This window comes from Poromitra crassiceps (assembly GCF_964638095.1).
Source record: "Poromitra crassiceps genome assembly, chromosome: 23".
Lineage (NCBI taxonomy): Eukaryota > Metazoa > Chordata > Actinopteri > Beryciformes > Melamphaidae > Poromitra > Poromitra crassiceps.
Window position 1 is genome coordinate 11,735,972 of NC_139639.1, and position 20,472 is coordinate 11,756,443.

Below are 20,472 nucleotides of genomic sequence, written 5' to 3' on the forward strand. Positions count from 1 at the left end.
CAACACAGACAGGTGATACAAAACAAGACCGGTGATAGCAAAATGCCAGGAGCAAAACAAAAGTCAGGATGCCAAAATCGCAAGGCAAAAAAAAGCGGGCGCAGGCAAGGGCTTTAGACCCAAATAATAATCTGTTAACTCATTGAGTGCCAATGACGACAATCGTCGTCATTTCGTTTAGTGACGTAGAGTGCCAATGACGACGATTGTCGTCAATTGCGTTTTTTGACGGTGGGACGTGGATCAATGCCTAATACATCTCCTGTAAAATTTTGGGGCATGTTGAATGTGTATAATAACCTATTTTACCGACCCATTAGGTGGCGACAGTGCTCTCCAGATTAGAGAAAGTTGAGTAAAAACAGCAGAAAAAGCCGTGATGAAACCATTCTCATAGGCTTTTCGCTGTCGCGCTGGGAGCCGGCGCACAATGGTGTGGGGCTCCGAAAATAGACTCTGGGTGCAGCACACTTTGACACGCGCAGCAGAAAGCCCAGAATCGGACGCAGCTTCATCCCAGCTCACAACCGAAACCCCAGAAACGAGCGAGGCGAGCCCGATCCAGACTCCCCCGACGAGCGGCGGCCATCCGAACGTGGATCCGCAAGCAGCAGAGACTCGCCTGACAAGCAGCAGAGCAGCAAAGCCACCAGAGACACACCCACGGAGGAGGAGTTTGCAGTAGAGGGGGGGTGGGGGTGCTGTTATATTGAAGGAAATTACTGTTCAGATGTTTCAGGTCAGAAAATATTAGTTTCAGAGTCAGTGATTTGCTTGAAATGCTTAATTTCACAAAAGGCTCAATATCTCAGCTTTCTAGATGGAAACGTGTGTTTTTGCTGTTTTTGACCTATCTTCTCCGGCTGATAACTAAAGAACGGAAAATGATATCAATCAACTTTTTTTTGCTGCTGATACAATAGTCTCGTCGTTCTTTGTGCGTGTTCGGTGTTTACATAGTAATATCTCACAATATTCTGTGGGCCTCGAGAAATCACTGAAAACGCTCTGAAACTCTGGCACTGGGAGCGTCCGTTCTCCAAAAGTGGCTGGCACTCAATGAGTTAACAAACTTTTTTCAGTCAGCTCCGAAAGCTGCAGGGTTGATATGAGTAAAGCGCGTGCGGGGGAGGATGGGGGGGCATAGTGGCTGGACCCCTCCAGGGGCACTGCCATCTCTCTGGGCGCGGCCCTGGTAGTGGAAGCGATCATCTTGCTCTATAATGACCGGAATGGGTGTTGTTCAAACTGAACATTTATTTATTCAACATGCTGCAGCAGAAAGGGAGATAACCAGTGGACACTATTTTCGTAGTTAAGCTATGAAGTAGCCTACTTCCCCCCGCAGCATCGTGACATTGAATGAAAGTATAGGCTATAATTAGGCTCGTTTGAGATGACTTCTGGCTCGCCTGGGAAGCAGGCGAGAGCAGCCGAGTGCAGTCAGCCAATTAGAGGCAGAGAGGGGCGGGTCATGCCTTTGCCATCATGGGAAAAAAAAGATCGCGTCCCGGAGCTAGCCTGAGAGGCTAATAAAAGCTACATGTTACAGAGTAAGCTGACTATCAGTAGGCTACGTTATTGCACGCATAGGCCTATCTTTACATTTAAACGTTTACATAGCAAAAATAAAAAAATAGAAATAGAAGTAGGCTATGTCAGTGTTTTCCCCTGAATAGCTGAGAAAGTGGACACTGTCAATAGTTCGCACTGTGAAGCTGATACAATTCAGGTGGTGGTAATGCAACATTTAAGGATGCCAACTGCCATAAAACACAGAAGAAGAAGCTGAGAAAAAGGTGCTGTGGGGTTGCAGCTGGTGAAAACCGTCTATAAGCTGGCCAGATTCTTGCTGGAGCGTCAATAAAAGCCGCCAAGCGCGAGAACTATCGAGGACATATGGGGCAGGCAGGGTTTGCCACCTCATATAAAGCCAGGAGCCTGCCCACCGCAGCTTTGTGATGACCCCTCTCTCTTCCTGATGTGTTGAACAATTTCTATTCTAGGTTTGATGCCATGAACACTGAGTCACCTGTTTTTATGCCCTGCAAGCAATACTGCCCCCATCTGGCAATGTCAGGTTACCAAAATCAGGCAGGGGGCAGCATCTCTCCACACATAAAAACACTGCCACACTATTGTATGGGACAGAAGTAGCCTAGTGGTTTTGAGCGAAAACTTTTCTATAAGTCTATATAATGTTTTTTAATTAAATAGTTGCACCTTTAAACAGACTGTAAGGACGTTTCAGGCAATATTTCAAAGTGAATTTATATGTACCGTTTTAGTTGCAAGAAATATTGTTTTATTTATTTATCAGAAATGTGCTTCTTTTGTTCAGTTGTACTTAAAGTGTAACTGTGTGACTGGGGGTGGTGTGTGAAGAATGCTGGTCAAAATTTCCACATTTGAGACCAAACTGTTGCCATTCGTAGAATTTGTATCATTTTTCAGCAGCATAACTGGCATAAGTGCCCTCTATGGGTGGAACACTGCTTTTTTTTCCCCCTCAAATGAATGGGAGATTTGGTACAACCTGACGTCACGTTGTCCCCAAAGACTATGGGATTTCAAGATAGTTACTCCCCTACTCCCCCTGTACCCTTTCGGCTCCTCACAACTCCAAGCCTATTCCCATGATGTCACAAGCATTTTCCTACCAATATGGTGCTACAATACACACAGCTCATTGGCTGTTTGTGTCACTTGACCTGTTAACACTAGAACCGCCACTGTGGTCTGTGGGACCGTTTTGATATTTTCAATGCATGTAACTCTATTTCAATAAAAGATAATAAAAGCTCTGCCCTGCGCTGCGCCCGAGAGGAAAAATCAGAGGTGCAGTAACTTTTAACAAGAATCACGAAAAGCCCCCAAACGAAAATTAAAAACGGATTTCATGGCGCGGTATATGGCAAGTTGGACGAGGGAATGACGTGGAGAAATCTCGCATTGTGATTACATGAGCGTGAGAGCGGGGAGTTTGTCCTGACTGACTATTGTGCTGTGCTGCAGTAACCAGCCTCGCGTCACTAGTCTCTTTTAACCTAAGTTTAGACAAGCTACACACACATACATGGGAGAAAAATAATTCAATTTCTAGTTCGCCACTGAATGGCCAAATTTATATAACTTTCAACCATTTTGAGCAACGCTGTTTCCATACAGGCCACCAGCGTTGGCTAGTTGTTGATATTTATAAAGATATTGCAGCTCTCATCTAAATTATCTGTAATGGCGTCGATTTCCGGAGAAAAATTCTTTAGCTGAGCACAGCCAAAGAGTATAGTATAGACAAGAGGATACGTCATTTCTTGGTTTTTCCCATAGGTTTTTCCAAATCACCGTTTTGTTACATATCTGGGGGGTTAGTCCGCCTTTAAAAGGACTAATGTTAGGCATGACCTAGACATATGATCCTCTAATTGTCGAATGTCTTGTGAAATAAATAAAAATGATAGACCATACTGTAATCACATGTTTTTAATTAGCTATCATTGATTTCTATGCTGTTGACAGTATTGTAATCAAGTCACTATATCGAGTCCGGGTTGAGTCCCCAATGTTCAAGTCCAAGTCTGAGTCACCAAAGAAGAGTCCGAGTCGAGTCCCCATTAGAGTCTGAGTCCGAAGTTACTGAACATGTAGTTAGTACATATCTAGAAGTTTGTCTCTATAGCTGTTTTCACACATACAGACAGGGAAATTACCTGTAAATCAAGACTGGCTATTTCCCGGAATTTCCCTTCACACCTGAAGGCTCACGTGTGAAAATAGCAGCGAAAGTACCTGTATTTGAGGGGGGTCGGGGTGGGGAGTGACGTGTGCACTTGGCGGCGAAACTCTGATGGTGTTCGCTTGTCACACAATAAATCACACTCGTTTAACTTAAGAGGGCATGTATGTTGTATCATTCACATTCGCTAACCAGTCTTTGAACTGAAATCTTTGAAGAAGTTGGGATCCCTGTCTGAGAGAAATAGCCTGGCGGGTTCGATGTTTATCCGTTCATCTGCGTCGCGTTGAAGCACTTTTTACAGACTGGCTTCGTTTGATGTGTCCGGGCTTGCCTTCGCTGTCGGCAAAGTAAGCAAAATACTTCCACATTTCGCTTCGTGCATCTGCTTTCTCTACAAGCGTTGGGCGGCTTCAGACTAGAACAAGCCGCTGCCATTTTCGCTGTGTCTGTCCTGTGTGTCGGGCTGCTGACTGATGAGGACTGAAGGACTGGCCAGAGAGCGAGCAGAGAGGGGAGGGGGGGAAATCGGCACGCCCACACATGAAGCAGACATACCGCTCTTATGACAAGCTCCGAAGTGGTGAAATGTCCGCGATGACGGGGTCATGCTTATACCGGAAAACAACTTTCACACATGAAGGCATTACACCGGTTTCTGGTAATTTCCCGGTATAAAGCGCATGTGTGAAAACGGCTATTAGTGCCACAAAAGGTTCACAATTAATTGTGAATGAAAATGATTGATTAATGTTAATTCAATTTTAATTTGTTCATTTTTGGGTTAGTGTATGTCATTATTTTGAGGTAGATCATTACAAAACAGCAAACAGGATAGACAATTTAACCTGAACAGACTGCAGAGAAAAACTGGCAAAGTGCTGTATCATAATGTGTGGACAGATTTTCTGGTTCCTGCAAGGATTTTTTTAAAGACCACAGAAGTCATGTTTTAAAATACTTGAAAATGATTAACATTTTGTTTAACAAAGTTTTCCCACATAAAAAGTAAGAAACAAAACAAAAAAATCTGAAAAAGGACTGGAAGCATCTACTCTTTCAGCTTCATTGAAAAAAAATTAGATTCTATGAATATTCAAATATGCAAATATCACAGGCTAGCTGCTAGCTACTAGCTAGCTGCTAGCCAATCTGTAGGCAGCCAACATTAGCAACCAAGAATGATAGCCCACCCTCGATCCAATTCTTGGTCTCGGACAAATCCGCTTTGCGCTGGAGGTTCCAGGTTTCCATGTTTGGAGTCAGGTATCTTTCCCTGCATTTTCATATTAAACAGCAATTGGATTTTGAATTTGTGACGTTCCAAATGTAGCTCATCTCTACTAACAATCTTTGCACCAATACAAGTCAGTAAAGATGTTTCTTTTTAGGGGACATAAAACACATTCTTTTTAGGGGACGGAATACACATTTTTGACTTCGGGGTTCTTTAAGGTTCGAGATTTAAATCAACGTTGGTCTGGTTCACACCTGCATAACCATGTTTCATATCCACATCATCATAATCTGAGTTACCTGGACATCCCTCGGAGTTGCCTGGACATCCCATGTTAAAATATGTCTAGTATGTTCAAATCTAACTGGTCTTTCCTCTCACTACAACACAGATCATCTCCACCAGCATCCTCGCAGTCCAGCCTTGAACACGATTCTGCGGTAGATCCACCTGTGAGATCTACACACTGAAGTTGAATTCTGTTTAGGTAGTTGCTACATAGAGATCTGACTGTCTGTCTGCCTGTCTGTCAGTCTGGGACTCAGTAGAGCTTCATGGAGGCTTCGAACAGCTGCGTGAGGTCTTCCTCGGTGTGTTCTCTGGGAGAAAGCTTGGTCACTCGCTCCTGGAAGTAAAGCAAACACCTCGGCGTTACACAGAGCACTGGGCAGGACATCACACACACACACACACACACACACACACACACACACACACACACACACACACACACACACACACACACACACACACACACACACACTTAGACAAAGAACCAGAATCATTGGTTTAGAAACACATTAGCAGCTGAATTTCTGGCTGTCAAGAAGTTGATCCATATTATTTTCAGTGTTAAATAGGCATGTCTGTAAACTTGACTGCCTTAAACTATGATACTGCACATACTAATAATGAGATACCTGAGGTATAAAAAAGGCAGATGCTATTTGCACCGGGGTGTAAATATACCATGTGACTATTTGTAGCCGGGTGTAAATAGCATGGGTGGCTATTTACACCCCAATTCACAGGACCAAAAAATGATTTTGCAATTTGTGTGTATGTGTGGTGGGGGAGGGATTCCCTGCTTATATGCTTAATTACATTGGGGGTTAGACTTTGGGGAGAGAGATCAGGGTGTCTGGTCTCTTGACCTTGTCTTGTCAGTGTACAGACAATAAAAAAAATTAAATATCAAAGTTATTTGAGTGCTGTCCTGGAGTAATTCCTTTCTGTGATTTATGAGACTAGATTGACTAGAACTGAATCTGAATCATACAACTGTATATCCCTATAATATTGTAGCGTTCCAGGTAATCCAGGTATTACCTGTAATGTGATGTACAATAGAAGTGTCTAGAGTGCACCTAGGAACTAATGTGTGTGGGTGTGTTCCTAGGGGAAACGGGGTATATAGGACCAGCGGCCGTGGGCCGGATGTCAGTCTAGCTATGGAGCAAGCTGAGACGGTTGCTGTGTGTAGAGCTAGCGGTGTGAAGCTAGCTGCTAGGAGCTAAAGGAGCCTGTGAATAAAGACCCTGTACCAACTACAACTCTCCGTTCCTTGGCGTATCAGCGATACGCTACATTGGTGTCAGCAAGTGAAGCGGTAGCGCCTCGGATTCGGTCGAGAGGGGAGAGAGTGAGGAGGAACGGCGGAGGGAAAGTTGGAGATCAAAGGCTCGAGCGACCTAGCGGTAGCAAGCTAGCTGTGTGAGCTAGCTGCTACGAGCGCCACGTGTGATGGTGCGCTTAGAAGAATGCCTGTCGGCGAACGGGAGAAAAGAGGAGCTGACGACGGGGATCAGCTCGGTACTGGCGGGCATGGAAGCCCGCTTGATGCAGGAGATCAGACGGCTGTTGGAGACGACGCCAGCCTGGGCAGAGGGGCTTATGGAGCTGCTACGAGAGGTCGCGCAGCACGGAGAGAAGCGGACGGAGGAGCCACAAAATAGACTGTGTTGGATCTGTGGAGAACCGGGCCACGTGGCGAGGTGGTGCCGAGGCGGTCCCGGGAGACGGACCGGGTATGCGGGACAACGACATGGACAGCAGGGAGCCTGCTGGGCATGCGGCGCGATAGGACATTTAGCCAGAGAATGTCAAGAAGCTGTCGGGGACTGGAGAACAGCGGGAGAGGAGAGACGTGCAGGCGGCGGACAGGTGAGGCTTTGTTGGACTTGCCAGTCGCCTGAACATTTAGCTAGAGACTGCACTAAGAGTGTGAACGCTGGAAGAGACACACAGCCGGGGGAGCAGCCGGAGCAACAGGCAGAGGAGCCGCGGAGTAGCGGAGCAGTGGAGCAGCCTGAGCTACAAGCAGCGGAGCAACGGGGCAGTACAGAGCCGATTGTTCTGGGCAGGAGAGTGACTGTTGAGCCGGCCCAGGCTAGCTGCTCTGCATACCAGCCGGTAGAGGGGGACATCATCATCAGCGACGAGACCATCAGGAGAGCGGGGATCGTTTTGAACAGCCAGAGGGAAGTGAGCGACATCATCTGCAGAGCTGTTACAGTCGGGGGAGCGGCACTCGTGTCCCCGGGGGAGCGAGAGGGGTCAAGGCCGGAGGAGACGGCCCAACCAAGCCGCTACACAGCCCCCACGGCTGCACTGCAGAAAGCCGAGGTGGAGATCGACGCCGATGGTGTTCGCCCTGCTGTCCTCAACACGCCGCCCCCTGGGGGAGCGGGACGGGAGGACGAGCGAGTGCAAGAGGTGGACCTGACAGACGAGGACATAGACGCCATCATGGATGTCGACGAGGAGGAGTGGAAACGCAGACAGATGGAGGACGCGGAGATCGGTCCGGTGTACGGGTGGGTAGCGGCTGGACGCCGGCCCCCTGTGGAGGAGATTCACCTGTGTTCCGGTGCCACGAAGGGACTGTGGAACATGTTTTCGGACCTGCAACTGGGTGGAGATGGGGTTTTAGAGAGAAAGTGGCACGGGAAGAGCGGGAACCAGTGGGTTGTACCCAGCTACCTGCGGGGGTTGGTGCTACTGGGGACTCACGGGGGCAGCGGCTGGAAGGGTCATTTCGGGCCTGAAGTGACACTCCGCCGGGTTCGTGAACTTTACTACTGGGGCAAACACGAGGAGGATGTGCGGGACTACTGCCTTCGTTGTGTTGACTGTAATGTGCTTCAGGTGGGACAGAAGCTTTGAAAGGGGGGATGGAAATGATGGTGGTTTAAATGAATGTGTAAAGAAGAAAAAAGAAAATAAGGTAAATGTTGGGGTTATTGTCGAACTGAAATGATATGTGGGTTGAATTGAAAATGAGTGTAAAGAAAAGAAGGGGAAAACGTAAATGAGTTTGAGTTAAATTGAAATGTGTGTAAAAAGAGAATTGAAATGTGGGTTGAATTGGAAGGAATGAAAAGAAATGCAAATGGTGGTGGTGGAACGGAAATTGAAAAGTGTGCTGAAAAAATAAGAGCCTATTTGGGGAAATGCGAAAAATGTAGTGTTGGTGTGTTTTGGTACAGGGGGATATGTGTGGGTGGTGGGTGTCAATGTGGGCATTGACTAATGTTGGGTGAGGAGTATGTAGCGTTCCAGGTAATCCAGGTATTACCTGTAATGTGATGTACAATAGAAGTGTCTAGAGTGCACCTAGGAACTAATGTGTGTGGGTGTGTTCCTAGGGGAAACGGGGTATATAGGACCAGCGGCCGTGGGCCGGATGTCAGTCTAGCTATGGAGCGAGCTGAGACGGTTGCTGTGTGTAGAGCTAGCGGTGTGAAGCTAGCTGCTAGGAGCTAAAGGAGCCTGTGAATAAAGACCCTGTACCAACTACAACTCTCCGTTCCTTGGCGTATCAGCGATACGCTACAATATCATTTTATTATCATCATCATCATCATCATCGTTGTTTATTTTGTCGTGTGATCTTTGTTGTTTATTTTGTGTACTGGTGTGGACTACTTATTTGTTGTAGGCTACTGGTAGAACCTTTTCGAGGGTTCCAAATGTACCAAGCTATCCCAGCAAGTAAAATTACAACATGACAAAGTTCATTCAGCAACTTTATACATATCAAATATGTGCAGATTAACAATTATGCAACATTAAAAAAAAACTATTACCACATCCAGAATTTGAACCCGGGTCTCCCATGTGGAAGGGTGATATTTAACCACTGTGCTAATCGTCCACTGAGATGAACAGTGGCACAGTTGAACTATATGAGTCGGGACAGTTTAAAGAACGAAACGTAATTCATCTCATTCAAACCTTAATCCCGAAGAATCATTTATATTTGCCTCAAATTTGGCAAGTGTAGCATGACAAGGACGTGTCAAGAGGGAGATTGAAGGAGCGAGGGAGAGACAAGCAGATCTCAAAAGCAGGTACCGTTGGATTAGTGAACCTAACTAACTTCACCGCGGTGCAAAACCCCTCTCTTCAAATTCAGCGTTTGTTTTGGTTGTTATGGTTGATGACAACTAGAGAGAGGAACAGAGCGGAGGAGAGAGGGGGAGAAAGAGAGAGAGCAGCACTAGAAAGAGGAACGGAGCGGAGGAGAGAGGGGGAGAAAGAGAGAGAGCAGCACTAGAGAGAGAAACAGAGCAGAGGAGAGAGGGGGAGAAAGAGAGAGAGCAGCACTAGAGAGAGAAACAGAGCAGAGGAGAGAGGGGGAGAAAGAGAGAGAGCAGCACTAGAGAGAGGAACGGAGAGGAGGAGAGAGGGGGAGAAAGAGAGAGAGCAGCACTAGAGAGAGAAACAGAGCAGAGGAGAGAGGGGGAGAAAGAGAGAGAGCAGCACTAGAGAGAGGAACGGAGAGGAGGAGAGAGGGGGAGAAAGAGAGAGAGCAGCACTAGAGAGAGAAACGGAGCGGAGGAGAGAGAGGGAGAAAGAGAGAGAGCAGCACTAGAGAGAGGAACGGAGTGGAGGAGAGAGGGGGAGAAAGAGAGAGAGCAGCACTAGAGAGAGGAACGGAGCGGAGGAGAGAGAGGGAGAAAGAGAGAGAGCAGCACTAGAGAGAGGAACGGAGTGGAGGAGAGAGGGGGAGAAAGAGAGAGAGCAGCACTAGAGAGAGGAACGGAGCGGAGGAGAGAGGGGGAGAAAGAGAGAGAGCAGCACTAGAGAGAGGAACGGAGCAGAGGAGAGAGAGGGAGAAAGAGAGAGAGCAGCACTAGAGAGAGGAACGGAGCGGAGGAGAGAGGGGGAGAAAGAGAGAGAGCAGCACTAGAGAGAGGAACGGAGCGGAGGAGAGAGGGGGAGAAAGAGAGAGAGCAGCACTAGAGAGAGGAATGGAGCGGAAGAGAGAGGGGGAGAAAGAGAGAGAGCAGCACTAGAGAGAGGAGCGGAGGAGAGAGAGGGAGAAAGAGAGAGAGCAGCACTAGAGAGAGGAACGGAGCGGAGGAGAGAGGGGGAGAAAGAGAGAGAGCAGCGCTAGAGAGAGGAACGGAGAGGAGGAGAGAAAGGGAGAAAGAGAGAGAGCAGCACTAGAGAGAGGAACGGAGAGGAGGAGAGAGGGGGAGAAAGAGAGAGAGCAGCACTAGAGAGAGGAACGGAGCGGAGGAGAGAGAGGGAGAAAGAGAGAGAGCAGCGCTAGAGAGAGGAACAGAGCGGAGGAGAGAGGGGGAGAAAGAGAGAGAGCAGCACTAGAGAGAGGAACGGAGCGGAGGAGAGAGGGGGAGAAAGAGAGAGAGCAGCGCTAGAGAGAGGAACGGAGCGGAGGAGAGAGAGGGAGAAAGAGAGAGAGCAGCACTAGAGAGAGGAACGGAGCGGAGGAGAGAGGGGGAGAAAGAGAGAGAGCAGCGCTAGAGAGAGGAACGGAGCGGAGGAGAGAGAGGGAGAAAGAGAGAGAGCAGCACTAGAGAGAGGAACGGAGCGGAGGAGAGAGAGGGAGAAAGAGAGAGAGCAGCGCTAGAGAGAGGAATGGAGCGGAAGAGAGAGGGGGAGAAAGAGAGAGAGCAGCACTAGAGAGAGAAACGGAGCGGAGGAGAGAGGGGGAGAAAGAGAGAGAGCAGCACTGCGCTCTCAAATGCTTGAGAAAGACAAGGTCCGAGGCGAGCACCGAGCCTCCGTGGCAGTGTTGTGCTTGTAAATAGGGTACGAATAGCACAATAATACGTAAAAAGCTAATCGTACCCGGGTGCGAATAGGCACTCTGTACACAAAATGTAGTAGTAAAACGACTGAAATAATGAGGTATACATGAGATAAATAAAAGTAGTAAATTTTTCATTCATTCATTTAACCTTTATTTAAACTGGGAAATACATTGAGGTAGAAACCTCTTTTACACTATAGCAGAGTATAAGACACATACAAAAACATAGACAAAGGATCATAGGTACCAAGAACCATAATAGGAATCAATCAAAACAAGAACAGCTGGAAGTAAGATAAGAAGAGATTAGAGTCAACTAGAAGTTAGTGCAGACCTCTGCCAAGGCAAAGTCTGCTATGGTATGCAAAATGTCATAAGCCTAATCCTTTTAATTTTTCAATATGTACATTAAAAAAATATACACACAAAACCAAAAAACAGAACCAAGACAAGACACCCAGGTGGAGACTCTGGAGATGATGCACCATGGCTGCGGTTATGGAAATCGTCCACTCCACGGGCTCGCATACACAGCTCTGTGACTGTGCAACTGTGGGCCATACAGGTTGTCCCTGTGAAATTTGGTTCGGTACATCGTGGTACTTTGTCTGAAAAGTTTGGGAACCCCTGGGCTATGGGACCTGTCTACATATAGTAGCAATGAGGTCTACCTGAGGTAAATAACTGTAGTAATGAGGAAAATAACAGTAGTAATGAGGTAGTAATGAGGGAAATAACAGTAGTAATGAGGTAGTAATGAGGTAAATAACAGTAGTAATGAGGTCTACCTGAGGTATGGTTCCTCGCACCAGGTCCGGGACGTCGTCCTTGGTGTATCCCACGGCTCCCAGCCCATCCTCCACCTGCAGGTCGTACAGGAACTGACGCAGCGTGTCGGCCAGCAGGGGGCCGGCGTCCTGCCCCTTCGCCTGGCTCACATCTGCACCTGCAGTGGAACAACCTATTAGCCTTCGGTTCTCATCAACTAGAAATACTGCTTTGTGCGCTCATTCCTAGCATGGCATCAACACGGCTCTCCATCCAGATACATTTTTGGCCCTTCACGGGAAAGAATTTGGGCACCTCTGTATTACAGGAAAGGATGGGTCGGGGCTAGCTGGTGCTAATGCTAATTTCAGTAGAAATCTCTGTAACACAGTACAAAGATGTCTTTGACATGACGTCAAAAACATTGTTTCTCAAGATTCTATTGATCATTTTAGTTAATTTTTTTAGCATTTTAAATTCTGTGAAACCCTTACAGATTGTCCCTTAAACGGACTTTACCCAGGATCTGTGCGGCCTCCAGGTGGCGGTCCGGACACATCGGGGCGGTGAAGTTGAAGACCGCCGGGGAGGTGAGGACCACCGAGAGGCCATGAGGCTGAGAGCACACACACACACACACACACACACACACACACACACACACACACACACACACACACACACACACGCACACACACACACACACACACACACAGACACACACACACACACACACACACACACACACACAGACACACGTTTTTGGTATCTGCAATTTAGCAGTGATGTGACTGCAGCAGTGTGTTAGGGTTAGGTGTTAGGTGACTGCAGCAGTGTCAGTGAGAACATATTCTGTGACATAGATTGGTCCAAAGTAGATTTAGGAAAAAGAGAGGATTTTATATAAACCGGTAAAAACACACTTGCGGAATTCGTTCACAATAGTGTATAATGTAAGATCTAAGTATGCATATGAATTCACTCACCAAGTAAAATATGTTAATAATTTTGCACTGTGACCTTGGATCTTATATTTGACCTTGTAACACTCTGCTCTTTTCTTTTTATCCATTTTATGTAAAGCACTTTGACTTGCCTCTGAGTATGAAATGTGTCCCAGAGGTTTTCATCATGTGATCTCAGAGCACTTTTTATTTTCATGATAAAAGGAGCTGTCCATCAGCACCAGCTGTGCTGGTTTGAACAGTAAGTTCAAACTTAACCTAGTTTGAGGGTAAAATCTCACTAAGTCCAAGTTTACTAAAAGAATTACAGTTGCACCAAGTGGCATAGTTCCAACGTAGGCATAAGTTACAACTTAAATCGTACACCTACCCCTAATTAGGTGTAAAGTCCTCCGTAAAATAGCAGTTGGCACGGATTGCAACTTGGTACCATTGTGCATCGTCGTTTTGCATCCGCAACGTGTTCTCCGTGATAAATTACACCATTTGACATTTATGACTTTGACTCACACTTTCGTTTTCCACAAGTGCACTGCATAGACATTAAAATAACAGCAACAAATAACGTTAACAGTCTATAATGAACCTAATGAACATTACTTAATTACGTTCTCATTTGGTTAGTGTTAATGAAAGAGGGTTTTTTAAACCAGTCAGAGAATTTCCAGATTTTAATTAGTTATGGATCTTGTTCCACTCCTCTCCCCCGGCATAGAGGAATGTACTTGTTCCAACTTTGCTTCTGCAACATGCATGCGCCTGCATGTTTGCATTGACTTTATATGTAATCTTGATGCACAAATTTGCCAATTTCGCACAGGTAGAGTACTTTTGATAATCATCTATATTATTTTAAATATGACTGTTGAATTTCAGGAGTCAGACTTTGTCTAAAGCCGCCTACAGGCTGTGAGATTTTAAAGCCGCCTAAAGGCTGTGAGATTTTAGCAACTTATATGTTTATTGCAGGCCACACTGTGCAACGTTGGATATAATAAACGTGAGTAAACTGAGTATGACATCAGGTTTGATGTGTGTAGACCATTGGTTCCCAAACTGTGGTCCGTGGGGCTCCGCTATGGAGAGATATATGTGTCTTTATTCTGTGACTGAAAGTTTACATCCTGTAACCAAAGAGTGTGGGCCCTATCGTTGCATCGGCGCAGTTTCTAGGCCGAGCGGCAGGCGCAGATCAAAGCAGTGGCCGTGGACAGGCGCACTTGATATCGTCGTGCTGGCGCTAGATGCAGCCCAAAGCATTACAACCACGCCTTTTAGGCGTAAAATTATGCACTGTCATGCTCATTGGATAAGTGCAATAAACGAATGGCACGCTTGCCTTTTTAGCTCCAATTCCACTGATCCCGCAAAACCAGACGAAACCCAAGCCTCTGATCCCCCCCCCCCCCACCTCCCTTCATCCCGTCTGTCTCCATATATCGGCTATTATTCCATATTATGATGCTTCTCAAACCAATCTAACTGCAGTTTAAATACTGCAAGCATGTAAATACGCTACACTATAGCAATATCAAAGTGGAAAATAATGTTCTATGCATCAGCTAGAAAAATATAGCCTATTAGATTGGTGAAAGTTTGTCCAGAAAGATATCATTTTCTCTCGCCTGCTGCAGGAAGGATGATGCACATAAATATAGCCTACATTATGTCAAGTCATTGCATAAATGTGTTTTTATTGTAAAACTAAATGTGAAATAGGGCCAAGTTATTGGAGGGACATCACAGTATAGCAGATGCCATTAGAAGCGCGTTCCGAAGCGCGTTCCGCTGTTACTTCTCTAAATCACGTTAACTCGACAAGGGGTATATATAGGCCCAGGAGGACATATATGTTTCACATAGGGTGGTGTTTTCATTTCGATGTTTTATTTGGTCCAATATTGAAATGTTGACAATGGCAGGCTGTGTTACCATTACACATTAATTTAGAACTACCTTTTATATCTATTTTGGCTCATTTGGTTGCTATTTAGTAGCGAAATGGAGAAACACAATGCATGCTGGGAACTCAGAGAGAGAGAGAGAGAAGGGTGACAGAGAAGAGGCAGTGAAGGCACAGAATAGGCCTGCTTTTCAAAAGCGCAAAGCGCTAAATGTACGCCAGGTCCCAAGATATCACTAGGCTGGTATTTAGCGCCGACACGCCCACTTTGGGACTGCGCCACGCCCATTCGGCCTAAAGCGCATTTGGCAGCCTAAAGCCTATTGCTATCTTGCCGAAACAGGCGCAAGGCACGTTTTTTTGCGGTTAAGGCCCGTAATAGCGCCGATGGCCTGTGGGAGAATAGAGCCCTGTATCTGTGAGAAAATAAATCCACTTTGTAATCAAAAAATTGATCCGTAAGCAAAAACATAGATTTGAAAACAAAACTATCAACAATCCAATCAAAGAAAAATAAAAAAATTAAATAAAAAAAATGTTTTTAGATTTTTCATTAATGTGAATTAAAAAAAGTTGCATGCAAACACAAACATTTTGTTCTCAACTCCAGACCATTTGTTTGCAAAACCATTACCTTTGCTTACAAAGCTCAACTTTTCTTTTGCGAAATGAAAAGTTTTGTTTGCAAAACCTGAGTTTTGCAAAACTTTTTCTGTTACAATAAGGGCGGGACCCAGGGCTGTAGTGGTGGCTAAACGCACGTAAACGGCGTTTACGTACCTTTTTCAATGCTCTGCAGCATTTAGGCACCTTTTAAGATCGTTTACTCACATGTTTAAATCGTTTATGCACACTTATTATTGCACGAGTTTTAACACGTTCGCGTAAACTCCGTTGATGCGGAGACCACGCCAAGCACGTCACACACCAAAAGAAAAGAAAAAAGATTACTCATGGGCATGGCACTGACCAGGATCTCCGCGAACCGTAGCCTATTTTTGTGGAGCGCTCCGCGGGAAAGGTACACGGCCCCGGTCACGTTGGTGCCTTTATCGAGCTGTGCTTGCCTGCCCAGACAGCGCTCCCTTCAAACAACTTAACGGTGCCATTGTGCCAGCGATGCGCAATGCGCATTTGGAGAGCTGAACATAGGTAAGGTTGGTTAAAAATGTGTGTCCGGAGTGGGGAAAATCATATAGGCTCACCTTTTTACAACTGAAGAGTGAATCACTGGTGTAAGAAACATGATTGATTTCCCTCTGATCAAGTAAAGTTTGTAACATTAGGTGCGTGCGAGTCGACTTGAATAGTCCAGGTGCTAGGCTACTGTATAAAGCCAATATAATACGACCATGTTGAAAACTATCTAGAAACATACTGGTGTTTGTTGTGCCGAGATCTGTATAAATAAATATTGGCTGACTAAAATTTAGTGGCCAGAGTGGCAGAACTACTTTTATTTCCATGTACAGTATGTTGTCTACCTATCCTTGCCCAATGTGTTTGTGGACAGTTTGGTATGGTATGGTATGGCATGGTGTTTATTCTTAATCCCCCAGGGGAAACATGGTTTGAATTATATATTGGTATTCAAGAATCACAGATTAAATCTGTCTACACACTTTTAGCTATAAAGCTGAAGCTGACAATCACAGGTACAGTGTGTATGAGAGAAAGAACTATATTACTCTTCAAACTGTATATACTGGGTTCATACAAGGTCCTTTAAAGTAGGCTACCTACTGTATAATTTAACTTTTCATACCTGGAGAAATTCAACAAATGTTCAATAAATACATTTTATATTGATTGTTTAGGCCTAATTATTTGTAAAGTCACAACACATTAGAGATGTGTGTAGTTCATTTTGCTCTCAAATGCACCAGGTTGATGAATTTTACTTTAAAATGTAAAAAAAAAATCTTCCGGGGGAGAATCCCCCCGGACCCCCCTTGAGGGGCAAGGCCCATCCCATAGCCAGCTACTTTTTCTATCTGGCTGGCTACTCAGAAATGTGGGGGAACCCCCTGATATACCTTATAGGGCTATATGATTCAGATTAAGTTGTTCTATATACTCTCATATTTTGTCTTGTATATCGGTCACGGAAGCTTATTTATCCGCCGTTATAACACTGTCGGTGCCGTGTGAGAAAGCTGCCTCGAGTCAAAAGTATAGTTTACCCACCTTTTTTTTTACCACTACAGCACTGGCGGGACCTACAGCAGAAAGAAGTAACGCACGTCCCTATTGGCCAGTGTCGATCGGAGTGATAGCTTGGCAACATCCAATCCAGTAAGAGACAAGGCGGAGGGCGGGCACTTGAAGGAAGTATTTCCTGAAGGAATCTCCATGCCATTTCAGCCCCAGTTATAACCACAGATTGAAGAGAGAAGCTGTGAGTATGTTCACACCAATGTTTTTATGTTTGGTCAGGTTAGATGCACCGGTCCAAACATAAAAACATTGGTGTGAACATACTCACGGCTTCTCTCTTCAATCTGTGGTTATAACTGGCGCTAAAATGGCATGGAGATTCCTTCAGGAAATACTTCCGTTCAAGTGCCCGCCCTCCGCCTTGTCTCGTACTGGGATTGGATGTTGCCAAGCTATCACTCCGATCGACACTGGCCAATAGGGACGTGCGTTACTTATTTTTGCTGTAGGTCCCGCCCTTATTGTAACAGAAAAAGTTTTGCAAAACTCAAAACTTTTCGTTTCGCAAAAGAAAAGTTGAGCTTTGTAAGCAAACGTAATGGTTTTGCAAACAAATGTTTTGGAGTTGAGAACAAAATGTTTGTGTTTGCATGCAACTTTTTTGAATTCACATTAATGAAAAATCTAAAAACATTTATTTTATTTTATTTTTAAATTTTTCTTTGATTGGATTGTTGATAGTTTTGTTTTCAAATCCATGTTTTTGCTTACAGATCTATTTTTTTATTACAAAGTGGATTTATTTTCTCACAGATACAGTCTTGGGTTACAGGATGTAAACTTTCAGTCACAGAATAAAGACACATATATCTCTCCATACTCCGCCTGGTGGTCCGCCAGAGAATTGCACAAAAAAAGTTGTTTCAATAAATGCATATGAGAGTTGTAGTGATTGGTGAATATCCTGCTCAGCGGGCCTCACCACAACAGGATGGTCCAGGTTGTATCCTTTGGCCATGTGAGTCTTCACGTTCCCAGCGATGGGATACGACATGCCGTGGCTGGAACACACAAACGTAACATGAGGATACGACATGCCGTGGCTGGAACACACAAACGTAACATGAGGACACGACATGCCGTGGCTGGAACACACAAACGTAACATGAGGATACGACATGCCATGGCTGGAACACACAAACGTAACATGAGGACACGACATGCCGTGGCTGGAACACACAAACGTAACATGAGGACACGACATGCCGTGGCTGGAACACACAAACGTAACATGAGGATACGACATGCCGTGGCTGGAACACACAAACGTAACATGAGGACACGACATGCCGTGGCTGGAACACACAAACGTAACATGAGGATACGACATGCCGTGGCTGGAACACACAAACGTAACATGAGGATACGACATGCCGTGGCTGGAACACACAAACGTAACATGAGGACACGACATGCCGTGGCTGGAACACACAAACGTAACATGAGGACACGACATGCCGTGGCTGGAACACACAAACGTAACATGAGGACACGACATGCCGTGGCTGGAACACACAAACCTAACATGAGGATACGACATGCCGTGGCTGGAACACACAAACGTAACATGAGGATACGACATGCCGTGGCTGGAACACACAAACGTAACATGAGGACACGACATGCCGTGGCTGGAACACACAAACGTAACATGAGGACACGAAAGCTCCGTTCACACCAAGGCCAAAAAAGCCTGAATTATTTGCCAAAGTTGAAAGATTTCACTACATTTGTGCCACATGGGGCGAAATGGCAAAACGGCGCCTGCGTGTTTGCATTGACTTTATACAGTATGTAATCTTCACGCACAAATTTGCGAATTTCGCCTTGGTGTGAATGAACGGTACTTAATAATATAGATAATCATCTATATTATTTTAAATCATGTATCGAGTCTGCCTTTCTTATCTCTAATTCCCCTTGCCCTATGTCTCAGTAAAAGCACCCTGCACTCAGCGTGTTGGAAGCTGCGAGGTGACGCGAAGCGCAGCGGGCTGACACGCCCACAATTAGGGCTTTGCGGCGTGCTATTCGGGCGCAAAACGGGCGCAAAACGGGCACTAACGCGAAATTACCGCATTTGCGACGATAGAGCCCACAGTGTGCTAAAGGCTGTAGTCAGATTAAATCACAGTGTGTTAAGGCTGTAGTCAGATTAAATCACACAGTGTGCTAAAGGCTGTAGTCAGATTAAATCACAGTGTGTTAAGGCTGTAGTCAGATTAAATCACACAGTGTGTTAAAGTCTGTAGTCAGATTAAATCACACAGTCTGTTAAAGGCTGTATTCAGATTAAATCACACAGTGTGTTAAAGGCTATAGTCAGATTAAATCACACAGTGTGTTAAAGGCTGTAGTCAGATTAAATCACACAGTGTGTTAAAGGCTGTATTCAGATTAAATCACACAGTGTGTTAAAGGCTGTAGTCAGATTAAATCACACAGTGTGTTAAAGGCTGTAGTCAGATTAAATCACACAGTGTGTTAAAGGCTGTAGATTAAATCACACAGTGTGTTAAAGGCTGTAGTCAGATTAAATCACACAGTGTGTTAAAGGCTGTAGTCAGATTAAATCACAGTGTGTTAAAGGCTGTAATCAGATTAAATCACAGTGTGTTAAAGGCTGTAGTCAGATTAAATCACACAGTGTGTTAAAGGCTGTAGATTAAATCACACAGTGTGTTAAAGGCTGTAGTCAGATTAAATCACACAGTGTGCTAAAGGCTGTAGATTAAATCACACAGTGTGTTAAAGGCTGTAGTCAGATTAAATCACACAGTGTGCTAAAGGCTGTAGATTAAATCACACAGTGTGTTAAAGGATGTAGTCAGATTAAATCACACAGTGTGTTAAAGGCTGTAGTCAGATTAAATCACACAGTCTGTTAAAGGCTGTAGTCAGATTAAATCACACAGTCTGTTAAAGGCTGTAGTCAGATTAAATCACAGTGTGTTAAAGGCTATAGTCAGATTAAATCACACAGTGTGTTAAAGGCTGTAGATTAAATCACACAGTGTGTTAAAGGCTGTAGTCAGATTAAATCACACAGTGTGCTAAAGGCTGTAGATTAAATCACACAGTGTGTTAAAGGCTGTAGTCAGATTAAATCACACAGTGTGTTAAAGGCTGTAGTCAGATTAAATCACACAGTCTGTTAAAGGCTGTAGTCAGATTAAATCACACAGTGTGTTAAAGGCTGTAGTCAGATTAAATCACACAGTGTGTTAAAGGCTGTAGTCAGATTAAATCACACAGTGTGTTAAAGGCTGTAGTCAGATTAAATCACAGTGTGTTAAAGGCTGTAGTCAGATTAAATCACACAGTGTGTTAAAGGCTGTAGTCAGATTAAATCACACAGTGTGTTAAAGGCTGTAGTCAGATTAAATCACACAGTGTGTTAAAGGCTGTAGTCAGATTAAATCACACAGTGTGTTAAAGGCTGTAGTCAGATTAAATCACACAGTCTGTTAAAGGCTGTAGTCAGATTAAATCACACAGTCTGTTAAAGGCTGTAGTCAGATTAAATCACACAGTGTGTTAAAGGCTGTAGTCAGATTAAATCACACAGTGTGTTAAAGGCTGTAG

The 20,472-nt window shown here is 45.0% G+C and overlaps 1 protein-coding gene across 1 annotated transcript in view; it reads right to left on the reverse strand.

Moving 5' to 3' along the window:
* Positions 1-3,468: 3,468 nt before the first annotated feature.
* The window catches only part of adhfe1 (alcohol dehydrogenase iron containing 1), a 45,128-nt gene continuing 28,124 nt past the window's right edge, over positions 3,469-20,472 (reverse strand). Inside the window, exons 11-14 of the mRNA XM_083659289.1 lie at positions 17,810-17,888; positions 12,322-12,418; positions 11,823-11,980; positions 3,469-5,598 (exon numbers count right to left, since the gene is read on the reverse strand). Coding sequence (XP_083515415.1) covers positions 5,515-5,598; positions 11,823-11,980; positions 12,322-12,418; positions 17,810-17,888 — 418 coding nt within the window. The 3' untranslated portion in view covers positions 3,469-5,514. The remainder of the gene's footprint in view (positions 5,599-11,822; positions 11,981-12,321; positions 12,419-17,809; positions 17,889-20,472) is intronic.